The sequence below is a fragment of the Lithobates pipiens genome, unplaced genomic scaffold (genome assembly GCF_037356315.1).
Source record: "Lithobates pipiens isolate NorthernLeopardFrog02 unplaced genomic scaffold, aLitPip1_a1.2 Scaffold_28, whole genome shotgun sequence".
NCBI lineage: Eukaryota > Metazoa > Chordata > Amphibia > Anura > Ranidae > Lithobates > Lithobates pipiens.
In genome coordinates this window covers 179,520,490-179,541,013 of record NW_027507789.1, presented here as the reverse complement: position 1 = coordinate 179,541,013, position 20,524 = coordinate 179,520,490, and the positions used below count along the sequence as shown (strand labels likewise).

Here is a 20,524-nt window from a genome sequence, read left to right as displayed (position 1 = left end):
ATGCCATGACTTCTGGGGTGGGGACCGCTGATCCAACTGGGCATCCAACTGGTCAAAGACAAACTCCCTGTGCGCTAGTCATAGACGCATTCCTTTGCTGGTGTCAGGCTCTCCTCCTCCTACATGATATGGAGATGTGGCAGACAACTGGGTCCCCTGGCTCTTCTCCTAGGCTAACTTGTTATCCAATGTGACAGTTTGGGAAGAGGGGGCTTTTTCAGGGTGATTCACAGCACGGTATTGGCTGAGGAAGGAGGCGGAGCAGCTGCAGTAGCACCTCCTCTGTGCTTGAACACCGGTATAGCCTGCACTGCACTGCGAATGTACTGCTGAATTGAAACCCAGGCAGATGCCCAATGGATGGGGGTGCTTAAAGAAATTTTGAAGGTGGTAAAGCACCCCCATCCCGGTGCCTCCACTGAACGGAACATCACCTCACCCGTAGTCTATTGATCACTTCCTCCAGCCCTGTAACTGAATGTCCGTACCGCTGTATAGACTTGCAGCTGGAGGAATAGTCTGCAGGAGCCTGAGCATTGCACCCGCCATCCACTGATCCTGGTTGTAATGCTTTTCAGGCTCAAATGCAAAAATAAATAAATGCAATTTTTTTTCATCGGTGTGGGTGTGTTCAATATTCTTTTCAAAAGGTAGAATTAACATAAACTGTCGGTGTAAGTAGACTAATAAAGTTATGAACAAATACTTTGTGGGGCGGCACAGAAATATAGTATAATCAGAGTATACATAGATTCTCTTAGAGTGACCCCGTCACCACTACAATGGTATTGTAGGTAATCATAACATTCATTATGTTATAATGATCTTCCCCATACACATCTATTACCGCCATTTGTACAGATTCTGTGATATCCGTATTCGGCAATAAGGGAAGACTGTACAGAAAAAAATATGGAGGCTGCCATTGCTGGGATCTCCTTCTGGAAATACTAGTGTCCTGGCTATCATGATGACCCAAAGCTTACAGGACTTTCTGAGTCATTGACCCGGAACAAGTGTGACTATTAGGAGATCTGACTTTTCTCTGACTTCACTAGCTACATGTTTGTTCCAGGTCTGTGACTAAGAAAGCATTGAAGCCAGAGACAGCCAAGCACCTGGCATTTTCAGGAGGAGGAGGTTAGCAATGGCAGTCCTGTGTTTTTATCAGACCACACCTCCTTTAAAAACCAACTCTTTGAAATGTGAAAATGGTCCCTTGCAGATAGGCTATGTCCGCACTACAAGGGTTAATTGCTTGTTCATTCTAAAGCCTCATACACACGATCGGTCTTTGTACAAACTTTCCCCTGGACATTTGTACAAAGGGCGTTGGCCGTGAGTTTGTATTGCATACACACGATCGGACTTTGTACAAAATTTCCCGTGGACTTTTGTACAAAGGGCGTTGGCCGCGAGTTTATATTGCATACACACAATCAGACTTTTTAGGAAACAAACACGGACGTAGTGACATTTCAATGTACTGACGACACTTCAAAAGAGGATGTTCAATTACTCCAGCACCACCTTTGGTCAACTTCTGTATTGTTGTCTGATCTTTTGCATTGGTTCTGAGCATGCGTGTTTGTACTTTGTACAAAAGTCAGATGGTTTTGTGTACACACGTTCGGAATTTTCTCCATCGGACTGTTATCAAAAAGTTTGTCCGTTCGCACAGCCAACAAAAGTCAGATGAAAACCGAAAAAGTTTGTCCGATGGAGTGTACACGCAGTCGGATGTTGCTCCAAAACAGCTAATTTGCATGTTTGTTGTCAAAAAGTCTGATCGTGTTTACGGGCCTTAAGGGAGAGAGAAGCACTTTTACTTATCCGATCCTCTGCTTCTCCACCAGATGGCGCTCCCCCACGATCCGGCAGTGCAGTCCTCATATCCAATGCAGGGCTATAAACCCTGCATTAGTCTTGATTATATCAGGACCATAGACCGCTGGAGCATAGGGGAGAAGATGATGCGGGAGTTTAGCAGCATAGCGGAGTGGCGAATCTGGTAAGTAAATCTTCATTAATCAGTTGCTGCACGCCTAACACATATGTGCGGCAGCAAACGGGTGAGCTTTAAGACCCACATGCCACACATATACTTGACGGGGGGAGGGGGCAATGCTTCTGTGCTGAGAGCACACTCACTGCATGCTCCCAGCACACAGACCAAGCTGTCAAAGACGGCTCTCGGACCCCACTTACGATCGGGACTGGCTCCTGATCGTGTGAAAGCCAATCACAGTGGCCAGATGATCTTCCATCCTCTCAGCTCCTTGGGTGTTCAGAACCTTTTAAATGGAAGCTGGGGCAGGCAGGAAGGGGTTAATAAGCCCCCTAGACCTAAATGAGCAATTAAACCTTGCAGTGACTGTACTGCGGTCAGGAAATTGGACAATCTTTTTGGCAGCCATGAGCACCGCATCCTCTGGACTAAAGAGGAGAGGGACCTTCCAGCTTTTTATCTGTTCAAAGTTCAAAATCCTGCATCTCTGATGGTATGGGGGTGCATTAGTGTGTATGGAATGGGCACCATCAATGCTGAAAAATATATCCAGGTTTTAGAGCAGCCTATGCTCCCATCCAGAAGACATCTATTTCGGGAAAATCCTTACATATTTCAGCAGGACAATGCTAAACCGCACACCACATCTATGACAGCAGCATGGCTTCATAGTTGAAGAGTCCAGGTGCTTTACTGGCCTGCCTGCAGTCCAGACCTTTCAGCAACTGAAAACATTTGGCACATCTTGAAGTGCAAAATATGACAAAGAAGACCCAGGACTGTTGAGCATTTTGAATCCTAAATCAGGCAAGAACGGGACATCAATCCTCTCCCAAAACTCTAGTAACTGGTCTCAGTTCCCAGTTACAGAGTGTTAACCACTTGCTGACCCCGAGCAGTACCTTTACTGCAGCCAGGTGGCTCCCTCAGGCACAAGGCATAGGTTTGCAGTGGCGTGATCTGCAACCGCTGTGTCCACCGACCCAGTGGGCAGCCTAGGTAGCACGTGATCGCTATGCGATCATATGTCATGTAGTAAACAATTGTCATGAATGGAATCCATTCATTACAGCATTAATTACTACCAGGGTAGACAAATATCGATACATTTTTTTTTTATCTGATTTTTTACAATTTTAATCAGATTATTTTTTTTTTTTATTAGTTAAATCTGATTAGATTTTTATTAAATTTAAATAAAATAATTTTGGAGTAAAACAAAAAAAAAAAAATCTATCTAAATATAGTTTTCTATTTAAGATACAATAGTAATTTCATTTATTCAGCATCAAATGGAGCATAGTTATGTAGCACGAGGCTGTAAATTCTGCAATATTTACATTTTTGGTAAACTCATCCACTGAATCTAAGCTCTGCAAGCTGGGAAAACATGAACTGCATTGATGCATTTACACAATCTCACAGTAACCATGAGATAAAGGAAATATCCTGAACTTTTTTTTTATCACATTGATTTGCAAATCTATGTACACTACAAACTGGATGATAGTTTAAAGAGAAATGCTCCTGTACCAGGCTCCAAGTGTGAGGAGGAAGGGCAAGCAGTAAAAATGAAAGTGAAACCTTCAAAGCGGCTTATAAACCTTGTGATCTTTCTGCACATAGCTTGAAGTGCTTTTATTCCTCCTTTGAGGAGCAAAATTGCAGCAGGCTGTAAAAGAGACCCATTTTAGAAATATTTTGATGAAGTTCCTCTACCTATGGGTAAAGCAGGTCTGTGCGGAAAATGCAACAAAGAAGCAAGGCCTGGTGGCCCGAATGAAACGACATGAGAAGATGTGCCGTGATGAAACGACCATGTTTGAAGTGTATTTTTTTTTTGTTTGTTTTTATTTATTTATTTTTACGTGGACCCAGCTGATATATTCAGTTTAAAGAGGAACTGCATTCGGCTCACATAATTTGTTATAAAAACATCTTTGCCATTCTGAAGCTTCCCTCCAACCACTTTGCATATTATTTTATATAAACTGTGATTCTGTACTTGCCAAAATATGCTGCAGAAATCTCCCTCCACCAAGTCTGGCTGCAGTCATTTTATCTGAGGGCAGCTGAAGCTGCTGCCTGTTCACTGCTTAAGTTTACACAAACACACAGAGGCACACCTCCAGCTCTGCAGCTTTCATTGGCCCTCTTATGACTCATTCTCTCCCCCCCCCCCCCCTTCCTGGTAAACTCTGAGGAGAGTGAGAGCTGTGCGTGATGTCATGAGCCCTAGGCTAATGAGCAGACAAGAGAAAGCGGGCTGTAGAAGTTATTTATTGGCGAAAAAAATAGATTTTTGTACTCACCGTAAAATCCTTTTCTCTGAAATTCATTGGTGGACACAGCTCCTTTAATTCTTGACCTTAGGGTCAGCACGTCACCTTCAGGAGAGGACTAGGCAGAACATGTAAAAACTGCAAGAACAGACGGCCAAGTCACTGCTTAAAACACACCTGGGAGAAAGACGCTTGAAGTTGGGAAAGCCAGGAGGTTCCAACTGCCCTGGTGGAATGAGCTGTGACAGGAAAAGGGGGTCACCCGTCCCTTTAAGGCATAGGCCAGAACCGCAATCTGTCTGATCCACCGAGAAACGGTGGTCGATGAGACCGCCAGACCTTTTTTCAGACTAGTCACCAAGACAAAGATTGTCTGACTGCTGGAAGGGAGCGGCAGCAGATACACCTGTAGAGCCCGGACCACATCCAGGAAAAGTAAGACAACTTCTTTCGGTGTGTTGGCTTAGGACATAGGGATGGTAACACTGTGTCCTCATTTAGATGAAATGCCGAAACCCCTTTTGGAAGGAAAGAGGGCTGCGGACGTAGCACCGCCTTATCCTTGTGAAAGGCCAGGCAAGGCGACTTGCATGACAAGGTCGCCAACTCAAACACTCCTGGCAGATGTAATAGCCACAAAAAAAAAAAAGACTACTTTCTGAGGAAGCGTTAACAAGGGAATTGCCGTTTTCAACCGGCGGTTTCTGAAGCGCCGATAGCACCAGATTCAGATCTCACGGGAGGTAGTGGTGGTCGAAGCGGAGGGACTACGTATCAAACCCCTTGCACAAAAATACTCACCAATGAGTGAGTCGCTAAGGGACATTGGAAAAAGACAGCCAAGGCTGATATCTGCCCCTTGATAGTGCTCAAGGCAAGTTTCTGATCCACTCCTCGCTGCAAAAACAGCAGGATCCTGGAAACTGAATATGTGCGCGGACGCCACCCCATCACCTCACACATGGAGATGTAAGCTTTCTACATACGATGGTAAATTTTCTGAGAAGACGATTTCTGTCCCCTCAGCATAGTGGAAATTACCGAGTCTGACAGATCTCAGTCCCTTAGTACCAGCGACGGTAAAGCAGGATGAAGTATCGGACCTTATGATAGAAGGTCCTCTCGCATCGGCAGCCGCCAAGGAACATCTGCCACCAGCCGTACTAGGCCAGCGTACCAAAGGACGTCAAGGCCAATCTGGGGCAAGCAGAATCACCTCGGCCTCCACTCTGCGCAGCAGACGTGGTAAAAATTTGGGGGGGGGGCATAAATCAGCCGATAATGCCCCCAAGGAGCCACTGACGCGTCAGCACAGGGGTCTCTTGTCCTGGACACAAACCTCTGCACCTTCCGTCCACATCTGGTGTTCCCCACTTTAGGCAAAGGAGCCGGAATACATCCAGATGCAACGACCATTCCCCTGGGTCCAACATCTGATGATTTAGGTAGTCCCCCTGCCAGTTTTCTACGCCCGGAATGTATATGGCCGACAGGGCCGGCATGTGCCGCTCTGCCCACCGCAGGATGTGAGCAACCTCCCGTGCTGCAGCCAAGCTCCTTGTTTCTCCTTGATCCGTGGCATTGTCCAACTTGATCCAGTTGGATCCTGACTGGATGCCCCTGTAGCCTCCTTGACCATGTGGAGATGCACAGCCTGATTGCCCAAAGCTCAAGCACATTGATCGGCAGTTGGGATCCTTCCCACGACCAGAAGCCCTGGGCAGACTGTACGCCTAAAACTCCCCCCCCCCACACACAACCAGTCAGGCTGGCGTCCGTTGTGATCACTGTTCAATGGAGAGGAAGGAACGATCTCCCGGACTGAAGGCCTGGAGACCTCAGCCACCAGGGAAGGGAATCCCTGACTAGCTGGCTCACCCGAATGACAATCCAGGGATAACTGAGATTTGTTCCATTTTGACAAAATCTTCTTTTGACTCAAGTGTGAAATTGAGCGTACGGTGCCGCTTCAAAAGCGGCTACCATGAGGCCCAGAACTCATATGCAGAAGCACAGTGACAAACACTTGCAGTTCACCAACAACTTCACCGCAGCTTGAAAAGTCTGAAGGGAGAAAAACCTTACTTCTGAGGAGTCCAACAGTAAGCCCAGGTACTCCAGGCATTGAGTTGGCACCAACACCGACTTCTTTAGGTTCAGCACCCAACCCAACTCCCGGAGAGTCTGTATGGCGATTGCTACATCCTCCCTTAATTCTGATGCAGAAGCTGCCCTCAAAAGGAGATTGTCTAGATAAACGATTGCGATCCCTCGTTGCCTTAACAGCTCCAGAATTGGAGCCAACACTGGTAAAGACTCAGGGTGCGGACGCCAGACAAAAAAGGGAGAGCCAAAAACTGGTAGTGCTCTTCCCTGACTGCAAATCGCAGAAATCTGATGCTTGACGCATATGGGGACATGCAAGTATGCGTCCTTGATGTCCAGGGAAGCCAGGAAATGCCCTTGATGGAGTGCAGGGACCACGGAGCGAACAGATTCCATCCTGAACCTTTGTACTTTCACAAAGCTGTTGAGGGCCTTGAGACTGGACAGACTCCTTCCCTCTTTGGGACTACAAACAGATTGAAACCTTTACGGCATTGGCACAGGCACTATCACCCCATGCAGCAGCAGGTCCTGTACTGCCCTGAACAGGGCTTCACAACGAGCTGGAAGAGGATGAAGGTGGGAGAGAAAAAATCTGTTTGGCGGAGAAGAAACTATCTTGTATCCTGATGAAACCAGTTTGCAGACCCACTGGTCGGAAAGTAGGAAGGTCCGAGCTGCAAACTCCCGAAGGCGACCCCCCACCCGAGAAACATTCATGCGGCAACAGATTTGTTTGCAGGCTTGTTTGGCTTGCGAAACCAGGGGCGCTTTTGTCCCTCGGCGGGCACCTTGGACTGGGAGCGCTTACCTGCCGATCCGGATGGATGAAAAATCCGCTTCTGAGCGGAAAAAGGGAGGGCCCTTGCTTACGGTGTGGCTCCTTACCTTTCCTGGACTGTGGGAGCAACGTACTCTTACCCCCAGTAATATTCTTAATAATGTCCTCCAGCAAGGCTCCAAACAGCCTCTCTCCCTGGAAGGGCAAATCCGCCAGTGCTTTATTAGATCCCTGGTCCGCAGACCAGCATTTTAGCCAAATCAGGTGACGTAGCACCACAGCTGATACTGAGGCTCTAGAGAGTAAGGGGGTCGTATACTTAAGGCCCTGAACCAACTGGTCCGCCAGCTCCATGCTGACTGGGGAAGCCTGTTGCTTCTCCAACTCATGCTGCAACAATTTAGCCCATTCAGTAAGCGTCTGATACCAGGGCTGTGGCTAACACTGGCGGCAATGCTGACCCCACCACCGTAAACATGGACCGGGCAACCGCCTCGGCCCTCCTGTCGGCAGGGTCCTTGAAAGCAGAAGTCCCTTCCACTGGAATCGTGGTTACCTCATTTAACCTTGATACCAGGGGGTCAACGACAGGAGGAGATGTCCATTTTTTTCAGGAAACTCTCCTCAAAAGGGGTAACGCATCGCCATCCGTCTCAGGACTGAAAAGGCATGCTGTGGGCTTCCCCACTCTTTGTAAATAAACGTATCAAAATAAGTTAGGTAGGGAAACACCTTAGCCGTGCGGGCTGGCTTGTGGGACCCAAAAGGGACCGACACCTCTGTAGATGCCCCCACCGTATCCTCCATCTTTAGGGTATCCCGCACCGCTGTGATAAGTGCTCTTACATGTGTTTTTTCGTGCGCTGACCTGGAATCATCCTGTCCGAATGGTCCCGATCAACATCCTCTGACGCGTCATAACAGGGGCCGCCTGTCACAGCGGGACCAGAGTCTGAATCAGAGATTTCCCCAGAAGATGGTGGGGGGAGGGGGCATTTTTACCCTGCACCCATACGCTGCTTCCACCCTAGGAACAAAGGACTCCGGGACCGCCGACAGAACGTCCATAGGCACTGCAGGTGCAGGGGAACTGGTTGCAATAACAGGGACGCTAGCTTCTGACGCCATGCTGACCCACTCTCGCCCGTCACTAGGAACCTAAGGCAAGCCACAAAAAAAATGCCCACCCTCCTAGCCCCCACAGGACTCACCACACTGACCCAGATACTGCGCTGTGCTGCCACCATCCACTCTCCCCTGTGCCAGCCACAAGGTGTTCTGTGTCAGTTTTGTGCTGTTCCAGACTGAACCAGCCACCCAGCACTAGAGTAAAGCAAAACTGAGGCTACTAGAAAATGGCCACTAAACTAACAAGAGTGCCGGCAAAATGGCCACGGTTAATAAACTGGCGGTGGCTACAAGAAAATGGCTGCAGGTCCCGTCCCCACATGGCAACACACACAGATACTCAAAAAACAGCCTAAAAACAGGGAGGAAACGAGTGGACCACCAGACGCCCAGCCCCCTGCCAAGTATGTGCACCGCACCCCCTTAGCATGGGGAGGGGGGAAAGGGACAGGGAGAGAAGAAAGTGAGAGGGAGATTCCAAGGACCAATGGTCCCCACAGGGAGCCAGGTCCTACTGCTATACTAGGCAGAAAAAAAATAAAACTGAGCTGCTGGAAGCAGAGTGATGGGTTATAGCCAGTGGGACCACCCCCTGTGCAGTTTTGCTGTTTTTACATGTTCTGCCTAGTCCTCTCCTGAAGGCGGCGCTATAACCCTAAGGTCAAGATTGAAAGGTGCTGTGTCAGTCAATGAATGAAAGAGAAATTGAACATAATTAACCACAATACAGGGCACTTTGCCCCCTTCCTGCCCAGGCCTATTTTCAGCTTTCAGCGCTGTCCCAGTTTAAATTACAATTGCGCAGCCATGCAACGCTGTACCCAAACAAAATTTTTTATCTCCCCCCCCCCCCCCCACAAATAGAGCTTTCTTTGGGTGGTGTTTGATCACCACTAGGTTCTTTATTTATTTTTTAAAAAGACCGAAAATTTTGAAAAATGTTGAAAAAAACAAAATGTTTTCTTTGTTTCTGTTATAAAATTTAGTTAATATGGTATTACCGTATGTGTAGACATTTAAATCTTTAAGAAAATAAAAACCTCACAAAAAGTCACTTATAGTAAAAAAAAAGTTATAAAAAAAGTTAATGAGAAACTCTCAGAACGTTTGTGTAACGTTGGCGATGGCAAGGCTGCTTCAGGTGCAGGTTGGGGACCCGGTAACTGAAAAGAGGGCTGGAAATGAATGGGAGAGAAGCACCAAGCCGATATTAATGCACCATCATTTTAATAATAGGTTAAAAAAAATAACTGAATAAATGATAAATTGCACTCACATAGTGCTCTGTAGGTGAAGGCTTGCCAGGTGCAGCAGTGAGAGAAGCCACCGGTGGATCCTGAGTTTAGCCACGAGCGCCAGGTGTCAGCTGTGTCTGCAGCCTCGAGACCTAGAGGCGGCATGGCCTTGCCTCCGAAACACGCTCCGATTAACCAAAGACTGGTGGGCGGTGTCAAGGTTGACAGCTCTGGAAAACCTCCACATGAGAGTTAGAGCCGCCGTCTTCCCGAGTGCGCTTGAGGCTGCAGACACAGCCAACACCCGGCGCTTGTTACTAAAACACAGGCTCCACCAGCGGCTTCTCCCACCGCTGCACCTGGCAAGCCTTCACCTACAGAGCACTATGTGAGTGCAATTTGTACCTCAATTCACACTATTTTATTTTAACAATTTATTAAAATGATGCTACACTAAGATCAGCTTGGCACTTCTCTCCCATTCCTTTCCAGCCCCCTGCTCTGTGCAAATCCGCTGCAACAGGATAGCAGATATATGCAGATAGCAAGCATAACATTTATTTTTATTTTTTCTTGTAAAAAAACAAAAAAAAAAAACACAAGACTTTACAATCACTTTAACCACTCGTTGACCAGCCGCTGCAGTTATACTGCAGCAGGGTGGCTCTATTTCACAAATCGCCATACCGGTACGGCGCCTCGTGTGATACAGCGGGCACATCGGCTCCGAGCCGATGCGCATGATCGCGCCACAGAGGCAGAAGGAGGATCTGTCAATGTAAACAAGGCAGATCCCTGTTCTGTCAGGGGAGTACAGTCTGTTTCTAATGATTAGGAACAGCGATCCCTCTATACTCCCAGTCAGTCCACACCCCCCACAATTACAAAGCACCTCCCTAGAACATACTTAACCCTGTGATCGCCCCTGTTAACTTCTTCCCTGCCAGTGTCATTTATAGAGGTCGACCGATATGGGTTTTTCTCTGGCTGATGCCGATATCTATAAATTGGGGCGGCCGATATATGATGCCAATTTCTGCGGCCGATATTTTAGGCCAATTTTTTTGGCAGGTGGCACTGGCAGGCTTCCCATCCTCACATAGTAACAGCGCTGAAGAAAGGAAATGCAGATAGCCGGCACTGGTTTACATGGGATTAGCAATGATTGAACACAGCTGATCGCATGGTCAATGGGCCACTGTGATTGGGATCTGGGAAGACATGACTAGATGCCTGCGCTGTAGCTATCTTTCGGCTATAGCGTGGTCAGAAAGTGGTCAACACGAAACCTGGTGCAAAGCTGACCCCATTCCAAAACAGCGTGTAGAGGTTACCTTCCTCTGCATCAGTCAGGATTTGATATTGGCAAGGCTGCAAGTAGATCTGCTCCCACAGCCGTATCAATCATGCACAGAGGATCTGCAAACTACAAGTCCCGTCATCCACCTAGGCAGAGACTTGGTTCTCAAATGGAACAAAAATATGGCGATTACCCCACTTTGAGGCAGGGTTCACATAATCTTTGGATGCAGTTCACAGGAGGGGTCTGGTGCTTCCCTGTTCTTCATTTCAGGGGTGAATCAGGTCGGAATTTTTGCTCGAATTCGAACCTGAAACTGGAACCAAAGATGCACAGGACCCCTGTGCAATCCCCTCAGCGGCGGCCCCAGAGCTGTGTGAAACTGCTCAGTTGAGAGACTGACACACTCTCCTGTCATGCAAATTGGATGCGGAGAAACCCTGCAGCCGATTCGCAATAGTGTGAACCCAGCCTTAGTCCACTTATACATCCACCAGCTCTCCAAAGTCCATACCTCTTTTAGACAGCTGGAGGGAAACAAATAATTTGAAAGAGCCTTGTATGACACTTTCACTGTACTGATCGTGGTTATAATGCTTTGTAGGCTCGTCTGCAAAATAAATTAAAAAGGCTTTTTTTTTACCCACATTACTGCTTTTAGTCCCACGGGAGAAAAATAATAAAATATGAACACCATCACATTGCTTTTAAGATAATTGCATTCACATAACAACAGGGAAGTCCACAAACAATTCCATTGAAAGAAGAGTACATGCTTTATTGAGTAGGCAAGATACTGTTCTGATATTAACATAAAGTGAGTCACATAACAGCCTACAGCAGAAAACATAAATAAAATATGTTTATCCAGTGCAAATAATCTGCAAAGCTGCACATGTAAGATCTTTGCTCTAACAGGACTGTTCCCGCTTGTAGCAGATAAGGGATGAAGGGTGCAGTCTCCTGGCCACGTTGTAAACCACAGGGCCACTTTGAGAAGTCCTTGTCTGGGGAGAGTCATTTACTTTTGAAGTGTGAACAGTTTGCTGCGGCACAATCCTAATACCGGCATCACATAAATATATTGAATTGAACTAAAGGGTTTGTGTTTACTGGCTGGAATGCAAGGCAAAGTACAGCATGGGTAACAGCAGTAATTTACCACACCAACACAATATGGACGAAAAGAGCAACATAAAAATACATTGATATTGTAAAGGCATCCTGTCAAGTTAAGAAAATAAGGGCCACCAACATTAAAAATACAAGTTGACTCCTTTAAACTGTCAAAAATTCATAGAAATAAATTCATGTAATGTACTTTCACTATGTCCTTACTATACACGAGTCAACTGCCTGTCCCCACAAATTAAAACCTTATATACAGCAAAGTTTCTGTAATTCACACAAGAAACTTTTTTTTTTTTGTATAAATTACCTGTCTTTTCAGGATCCTTTAATAAAAAAGGATATTAACATTGATAGTGTTCCTCTGTACATTATAAATATTGAGGTTTACGGAGATCAGCAGCGATTCCAGAAGAGAAACCTTTATCCGAGACCAAGTGCTGCGATACACACGCAATACCTCACAATTTTTACTAGATGGAGCTGCTGTTCTTTAAAAATTCATAAAGTAGATCATTCTTAAAAACGTATTCGGCGACATTAGTCACAAATGTATTTGATATATTATACACCCCCCTAGTGTAAACGGATGGTACTGGCGCTCAACTAAGCTGTATACATAGATGAGCAAGAGCTTTCCAACCATTGCATACTTCTGAAGTATCTCAAGGGATTGGAGATCTGCAACAGAACACATTGCTGATATACAGCTGCTATTTTTGATTCTAGTTACATGGCACAAGTGGTAAAAAAAAAAAAAGAAAAAAAAAAAAAAAAAAAAAAAAAAAAAAAAGAAGAAGAACATACCGCTATTTTTAATATTTACAATTAAAAAAAAATGATTTTCACTTGTACATTGAGCAATTCATGCGAGACTACAAAAAGTCACTATGTAAAAACTATAGTATGAGAATTTCATATGAGACTACAAAGTCACTGTGCAAAAACAATATAATGAGAAATTCATCTGAGAGACTACAAAAAGTCACTGTGCAAAAAACTTAAAGATACCGACATGTATGAAGGAACGGTGTTAGCAAAATCAGGGACTCTTGTACTGTACCAGGAGCCACCAAAGGGAGAATTAGATTGGAGGCTATGGGCAATGCAAACCGTTCTTCTCTGATCACAAAGCTCACTGCTGCCTGTCCAGTACAAAAAGAAAATGCGTACAGTACTTGTCATAATCCATCTTGCGTTTACAGCATTTGTGCGCTGAACTTTTACAATACGTCACGTTATAAAGCATGCTGAAGCATGTAAAAAAATAAATAAAGTTGAACTCCGGGGGAAAACAAGACTTCTCACTGGCACAGCACGTTTACTTATGCCCAGGGTGCCTGAAAAAGCATTTTTTTTTTTTTACCCAGTCCCTGGCAGGCTTCCACAAAGCTACTAAATCAACGCCTGCAGCCTCTGACTTCAGGAGCATAGGACAAAATACCCTTTACAAACCTGGGCCTATAGTCCTGTACTATACAAGAGGGCCAGTCCATAAGAGGAGAGCGCCACCTACTGGTGGAGCAGTGATTGGGAAGGTAAGCATGCTTTTTCTGGTATCCCAAACATCAACTTGCATTTAACCCTTGCAAGGGAGAATTTTTATTTTTCCCCGATAGGCTTTACGTGACGGTATCATCCCATGTAAAATAAAATGTGCGATGGTCAGCAAACTATAACTACCAATCATTTTGCTTTTACAAAAGGACAGACTAGCAAGTTTCCGATTACTTCACAGCACACAGTCAGCCATCGGTAAGGAAGATAGAATTCCTCTGTAAACTCTATTTAGAGCGTTACACAGGGCCGAGAAATCTTTACTATGTGCCAATCACCAGTGCTGTACACAATAGAATGAGGAGTGAGCTGCATACTCCTCTATACCAGCAAGGTTCCTCTATACCAGTATGGTTCTGATCATGGTCCGCCATCAATGAAGATGGAATTCCTCTGTAAGCTCTGTTTAGAGATTACACAGGGCCAAGAAATCTCTACTATGGTCCAATCACCAGTGCTGTACACAAGAGAATGAGGAGTGAGCTACATACTACCGTAGTAAGGTTCCTCTATACTAGAAGGCTAGTAAGGTTCTGATTACAAATTACGACAGCACACGGTCAGCCATCAGCAATGAGGATGGAATTCCTCTATAAGCTCTATTTAGATCTTACACAAGTACAAGAAATCTCTATGTTCCAATCACCAGTGCTGTACATGAGAGAATGAGGAGTGTGCTACATACTAGTAAGGTTCTGATTACAAATTACTACACAGCACACGGTCAGCCATCAGCGAGGATGGAATTCCTCTATAAGCTCTATTATTTAGAGCTTACACAGGTACAAGAAATCTCTATGTTCCAATCATCAGTGCTGTACATGAGAATGAGTAAGCTACATACTCCTCTATACCAACAAGGGTATCTATACTAGTAAACTTCTGATTACTACACAACCAGCCATTGTAAGGAGGATGGAATTCATCTGTAAACTCAATTTAGAGCTTACACAGGGCCGAGGAATCTCTACTAGGTCCAAACACCAGTGATGTACATAGAGCAAGGAGTGAGCTATATACTATGTGTGAAGTATTTTCTTGGCTGAATGGAGCAGTGGGGTAGTATATTAAAAAGCGTGTTCTACTGCAGAGAGGGACATTAAAGCAAACTGGTTACTTTCCCTTGCAAAGACAAAGCACAGGATTGCTTTAATGAACAAGACTGCTCATGTTCATCAGAAGACGCTTTATAAAACAATAAACCAAGTGCAGCAACACAAACAGGAAGTTGTGTAGATTAAAAAAAGGATAAAAAACGTAAAATAAAAACCAGATTAAAATGGGATGGATCAGTAACAGTTGACTAAAAAGGAAACTAATTAAAAACCATAATCTTAACAAAACATTGTGCTGGTACACTGGGGAGGCAAGAGATTAAATTGCCTCGACATTTACTCGGCTTGAAGCTCATGTATTTTTAATACACTGGTTGCCATCAATGCTAACAACTTTATTGTTTTTCCACTGCAATGCATGGATTACTGTAAATAACAGGGACCCGGGGAGGTCTACGGTCACACACAGCTAACCATATGGAAATCAGACCGTGTTATCTACAAGATATAGAGCCTGTCCTGTATGCAGATTAAGGTGCGATTTACATCTGGGCACTGGAGCTCACACAGAGAGAGATCTATGTATAGGACAATAGAACTGCAAGCCATACACAACGCTTTACTGGATCTTATTAAGCAAGACTAACCTAGACTCGACACGAGCAATGGTAAAATATGCTAAGAGCTGGTTTGGAACACTATCTACAAAATCTACAGTTTCCATAGGATTGCACTATGTCCTTGAAAGGTTGCATACTGATGAGTCTATTCAATGTGTGGAAGCGGGAGCTGCTGTCATGAAGCTTTCAATGCCCTTCTCAAGGCTATAATAGAAAAAGGAGTAGCCTGTTTAATGGGCTTTTAGTGGGCCTAGAGAATTGAAATCAACAGGAATCTGAAATCTTTCACTCTACTAGCAGTGCATCTGAAAAGGTAAAGTAAAATGTAAAAAAAAAAAAAAAAACGAAGAAGGAAGAAGAAGAGGTAACCGTATCAGTTTAAATAAAAGACGGCCTGTGTTCTTCAAATAGTGGCACAAAACCCTTCACCACCCGACAACACTAATTCTTGTTCCGATTGCCGCACACTACAGAGGGGTAAGGTAGACAGGGATTGCACAGGCATGTACACTAAAGATGCCCCATTTCTAGGTTAGGGCACAGATGTGTATCACTAAGACCCCTTTCACACTGGGGTGCTTTTCAGGCATTTTAGTGCTAAATAGCGCCTCTCAAGCCACTCCAATGTGAAAGCCCGAGTGCTTTCACACTGGGGAGGTGCGCTTGCAGGGGGTGTGGGGGGTCCTGCAAGCAGCATCTTTGGGGCGGTGTGGGAGTGCTGTATACACAGCTTCCAAAACACCCTGCCCATTAAAATGAATGGGCAGTGATGCCGAAGCGCCTGCTAATCTCGGTTTGGCAGCACTGCAACACGGGTGTTTTTAACACTTTCCTCGGTTGCTAGCAGGGGGTTAAAAGCCCGCCTCTAGCGGACAAAAAAGGGGCACTATAACAGCGGTAAAGCACCTTTAAAACTAGCGGCACCTTACCGCTAATGCCCGCACTGCCTCAGTGTGAAAGGGGCTTAAAAGGAAACCTGTAGCAAGAGAAAAATCTCACAGCTGACCTACTCAGAAAATTCTAGCTGCCTTCAGATTCAATACTTTGAGGCACTGAACTGGAGACGGCATGTAGTAAAGTCATGAAAAACTTCTACTCTGCATACCTGTTTGGTTTACGGAATTAAAAGTGCTGAATCAGCACAACAAAGTTTTTTCTTTTTCTTTCAGAAGAGGTCAGAAATGACAGCCCCCATGCTTTAAAGCAAAGCTGCAATAAAGCAGCCTCCAAAACAATTCAAGATGAAAGCTTCCTATACTCTCTAGTAGCCCACGTTTCCTATTTTCACACTGTTCCACCGCTGCAGCTGGTGGGGATTGGGGGGCCAGAAGATCCTAAATTCCTAAAAGTGTTAAATGCTAGAGACTCTGGTAGAGGCTGCAGCACTGGAACAAGTGGAAGATAAGGGACTTGGGAATCCAGCAGGGCCGGGGGAGCTTCTTCTACTGCAGAGAATGTTAGTTGCAAAAAATAAAAATACAGAGGAACAAAGTCCATGCATGCAGCAGACAGGCCCAGAAAACACATTATACAATCATGACTGGCCAGGAAACCCCAAAACCCATATCGCAGGATGGCAGGGGATGCAATGTTTTAAAAACATGCATATGGCTAGTCAATGCCTACAATGGGTCAGGTGTAAAACCAAGTGTTTGCTTCAGGGGACTTCAGACAGGTAGTTTGGATTCTGTTATGAGGATTGTTAAAATTGATTGATGCTGAAAACTCCCCATTACACTTATACGGTCCAAAAAACAATTGGCAAGGATCACGCACTGCATGTCTTCCTGTTCTCCAGTATGTTTTGTAATCAGTGGGGTATATAGAGATCTCTTATAAAGTGTTACTAAACCCAGGAGCCTCCATTCACTACATCTAGTTTCCCACAGTACACAACATGGAAATGTAAGTTTTAGTAAATATAAACTGCTATATACCCTCTTCTCATCAGCAGTATATAGTAGTCTTGTGACTTGTCCTATCAGGATGCAGGACTCTTAACCCTCTTGTCGGGACAGTGCTGATTGGCCCTGTACTCATCACATGCATCCTCCCAATAAAAATAAAAATACTACTCTCTAGCAACACACACCCGACTGAGCATGTGCAGCCCAACTCCATTTACTCTGTCTTATCAGGACAGGTTTTGGAGACAATGCAAGGGGAGGATATGTGCATACAGGATCAAACAGCCTTTTTTACACAATGCAAAGGAGTAACCCCTTAGCTTCCACAGTGAGTATAACAAGTATGCTTTACTGCATATACAGGCTGATTTTACGGCTGTGGGTTTAGTAACACTTTAAGTCCACCTGATACATGGAGAGCAGAATTTACAAAAAAAAAAAAATGCTTGTACTGGCAGGTAGAAGACTTCTAATGTAGAAAAATCTGCTTCCTATCGCAAGAGACAATGGACCTAACTAGCGCCACAATAGCAGCAGTGATAACTCTTTATGCCATTTACACCATCTCTAAGAAAATAGATCAGCTTTGGAATACATTGTTCAGTTTGAAGCTAATTATGGCCATTTTTTGTACTTTTTTGGCTTTTCTTTAAGCTACTCCTTTATGAAGATACAAATTATACAAGCCCTCCTCTGAGGGTTGTGGTCTCAGCATTAAACAGTACTGTTCTTTGATATCGCCTAACATTGAAGCAACTCCCAGCCATCCTCGTCATACCTCCCGACCGAAAAAAACTGAGCCTGGACTGAAGGTTTACCTGTACTCATTGGGAATACATCTACAAGAGTACCTTAGCATAAAATGACCACTTTCCAAGGATTAGCTCTAAAACTGGACAAGACATTTAAATCCGAGCAGATTTAAAAGTTCTCAGATAACAGTGACCCCTCACGCCCTTCCCAGTGGCTGGGGATCACATGGGAGTTGCTTGTGCTGTTTAAAAGCTCCAGCAATACTAACAAAGTGAATGTGAGCGATCGATACTTTGAACCCCTTCCCCTCCAGAAGTCCCAACCAGAAAGTGAAAATGGCAGCACTTATCCCATGTTTACAGGCAGCCAAGTCATTACTTACAATGCTAATTAGGACACCATTGGAAAAAAAGGTAAAGTAATACAGATATTCTGATACCAGGTTATTAAAAATGTAGCAGGGAGGTGGTGGCAGCTTTGCTAGAAAGGATGAGGTAAATGAAAAGGAAGACTACATATATAAGAAGGTATGTCCTAAAATGGACACCGTAGAACATGACAGTAGTTTCTAAAGCAAATGGAAGGTCTGTAGACAGATTCCATACTAAATTTCATGTCTTGCGTCAAACCAACTGATGGCCAAAACATTTTAGAAAACGGACATGTCCTCCTAAACTCTGGAACACAAACGCACCATGTATAACTAAGGTAAAAGATCATTACACCCAAGATATTGAAATCTGGATCAATTCATGAAAATAAAAAAGCACTTTAAATAGGAAAAATAAAACTAAAAAAGCTGAACTCCAAATGTCTGAGCTACAAACCCAGCACGCCTCGCTGTGGTTGGCAGAGAATGGGGCTTGTAGTTGTATGAAAGCTTATGTCACATTGGAGGAAGTAACTTCTATGAAGATGTGGCTTTAGCTGAAGTGATGGTAGATTCACGGGACATCCAAAGGAAATAAAGCTTCTGTAGTTAGATGTATTGGTCCATGCTGGAAATCCACAGACGTGACAGGAGACTGCAGAGGTTTTGGGTGGGACAGATCATGCTGTTCATGTTCCTTTAGGCGGTGTCCATTTTAGGCAGCTAGGATCCATTATCTTATTGCTGTTGCTTCTCTTTGCTTCTTTTGCTGCCCATTCATCAATTAGATCCTGCAGGGACATAAATCAAAATGACGGAACACCTTGGAGTTTCTTATATGATAAATATTATACAATAGATCTGTTTGATAAACAATCCAAATAAACCACAATGACTAAATGCTAAGCATAATTCTAATCCATGCATAGTCACAAAGGACACTCAGGAGGTGGACAATACTTTATTGACTGGAAAAAAAAAAACTTCATTGTATGAAGAGGCGTACAAATAATGTATTAGCAGTGACTGACGTTCTTTAACCACTTCCAGCCGAGGCCAATTCTGGCATGTCTCTCCTACATGTAAAAAAAAAAAATCAACTCTCGGATTCAATAAAAAAAAAAAAAAAAAAAAAAAAAAAAAAAGGAAGCCATTCTAGAAAGTCACTCAGAACCAAACATTAACTTTGTTTTGTTTTTTTTTGTTTTTTTTTAAGTGGCAGTCATTGCAATTATTTTTTATGTCACACGGTATTTCTGCAGCAAATTTGCAAAACACAAATTTGTTTGGGGGGGGGGGGGGGCAAACAATACACTAATGAATTTGAATGCAAAAAAATAAAAATGTTCTGTTAAAATATAAAATGTTACGACAAGTAAATAGATACCCAACATGTCACTCTACAGTACTCGGAAATCTCCAAAGGTGACACTTCATATGGGTCTAGCACTAGAATTATTGCTCTCACTATAACATTTGTGGCAATACCTCACGTGTGGTGCGAACACCGTTTACATATGCAGTCGCGACCTATGTATGTGTTTGATTCTGCATGCAAGCACTGCCCCCTTAAATTTGTTGATCATTTTTATTCCGATCACAAGAAGTGTAAACATCCCTTGTGATAGAAATGAGTCATGACAGGTCCTCTTAAAGTGGTTGTAAACCCTTACAACCAACTTTGACCTACAGATAAGCCTAGATTAAGGCTTATTTGTAGGTCCAAGAAATATCTACTAAACCTACACGGTTTAGGAGATATTTACCCGTAGACAGCGGCACGCAGGCGCACTGGGCATGCCGCAGATCACGGCGATATGCCACGAGTGTCGGCTCCCGTGCACATGCGCGGGAGTGACGGCATCGCGGCTCCGGCAAATCACAGTGCCGGAGCCACAAGACCCGGAAGTCGCTCCGGGATACATGGCAGCGACGAAGAGGAAGAGGGAGGACCGCTTCGGGGGCTTCGTGCTCAGGCAAGTTATTCATAATGAGCTAGTATGCTATGCATACTAGCTCATTATGCCTTTGCCTTACAGGGTGCCTTTTTAAAAAAAAAAAAAATTTCTTCCTTTACTTTCTCTTTAATGGAGGCATCTGGCGTCTATAGGACCCTAAATCTCTCGTTTACCCTGGAAAGCATAAGATCCAAAAAAATAAAAATAAAATAATAATAATAATAATAATAATAATAATAATAATAATAATAATAATAAATAGATCTCTGCTTTCCAGGAAATAAAAATAAAAAAAGTTTCCATCTGCCAGAACCAGAAGTAATGTCTAGACGCTGC

General features: G+C 44.3%; 1 protein-coding gene across 8 annotated transcripts in view; it reads right to left on the bottom strand.

Annotated features, from left to right (window-relative positions):
• Positions 1–11,592: 11,592 nt before the first annotated feature.
• The window catches only part of KAT7 (lysine acetyltransferase 7), a 55,891-nt gene continuing 46,959 nt past the window's right edge, over positions 11,593–20,524 (bottom strand). For all 8 annotated transcript variants that reach the window (XM_077459995.1, XM_077459998.1, XM_077459996.1 and 5 more), the window contains one exon: positions 11,593–19,021. In XM_077459995.1, the coding sequence (XP_077316121.1) occupies positions 18,920–19,021 (102 nt within the window). In that variant the 3' untranslated portion in view covers positions 11,593–18,919. The remainder of the gene's footprint in view (positions 19,022–20,524) is intronic.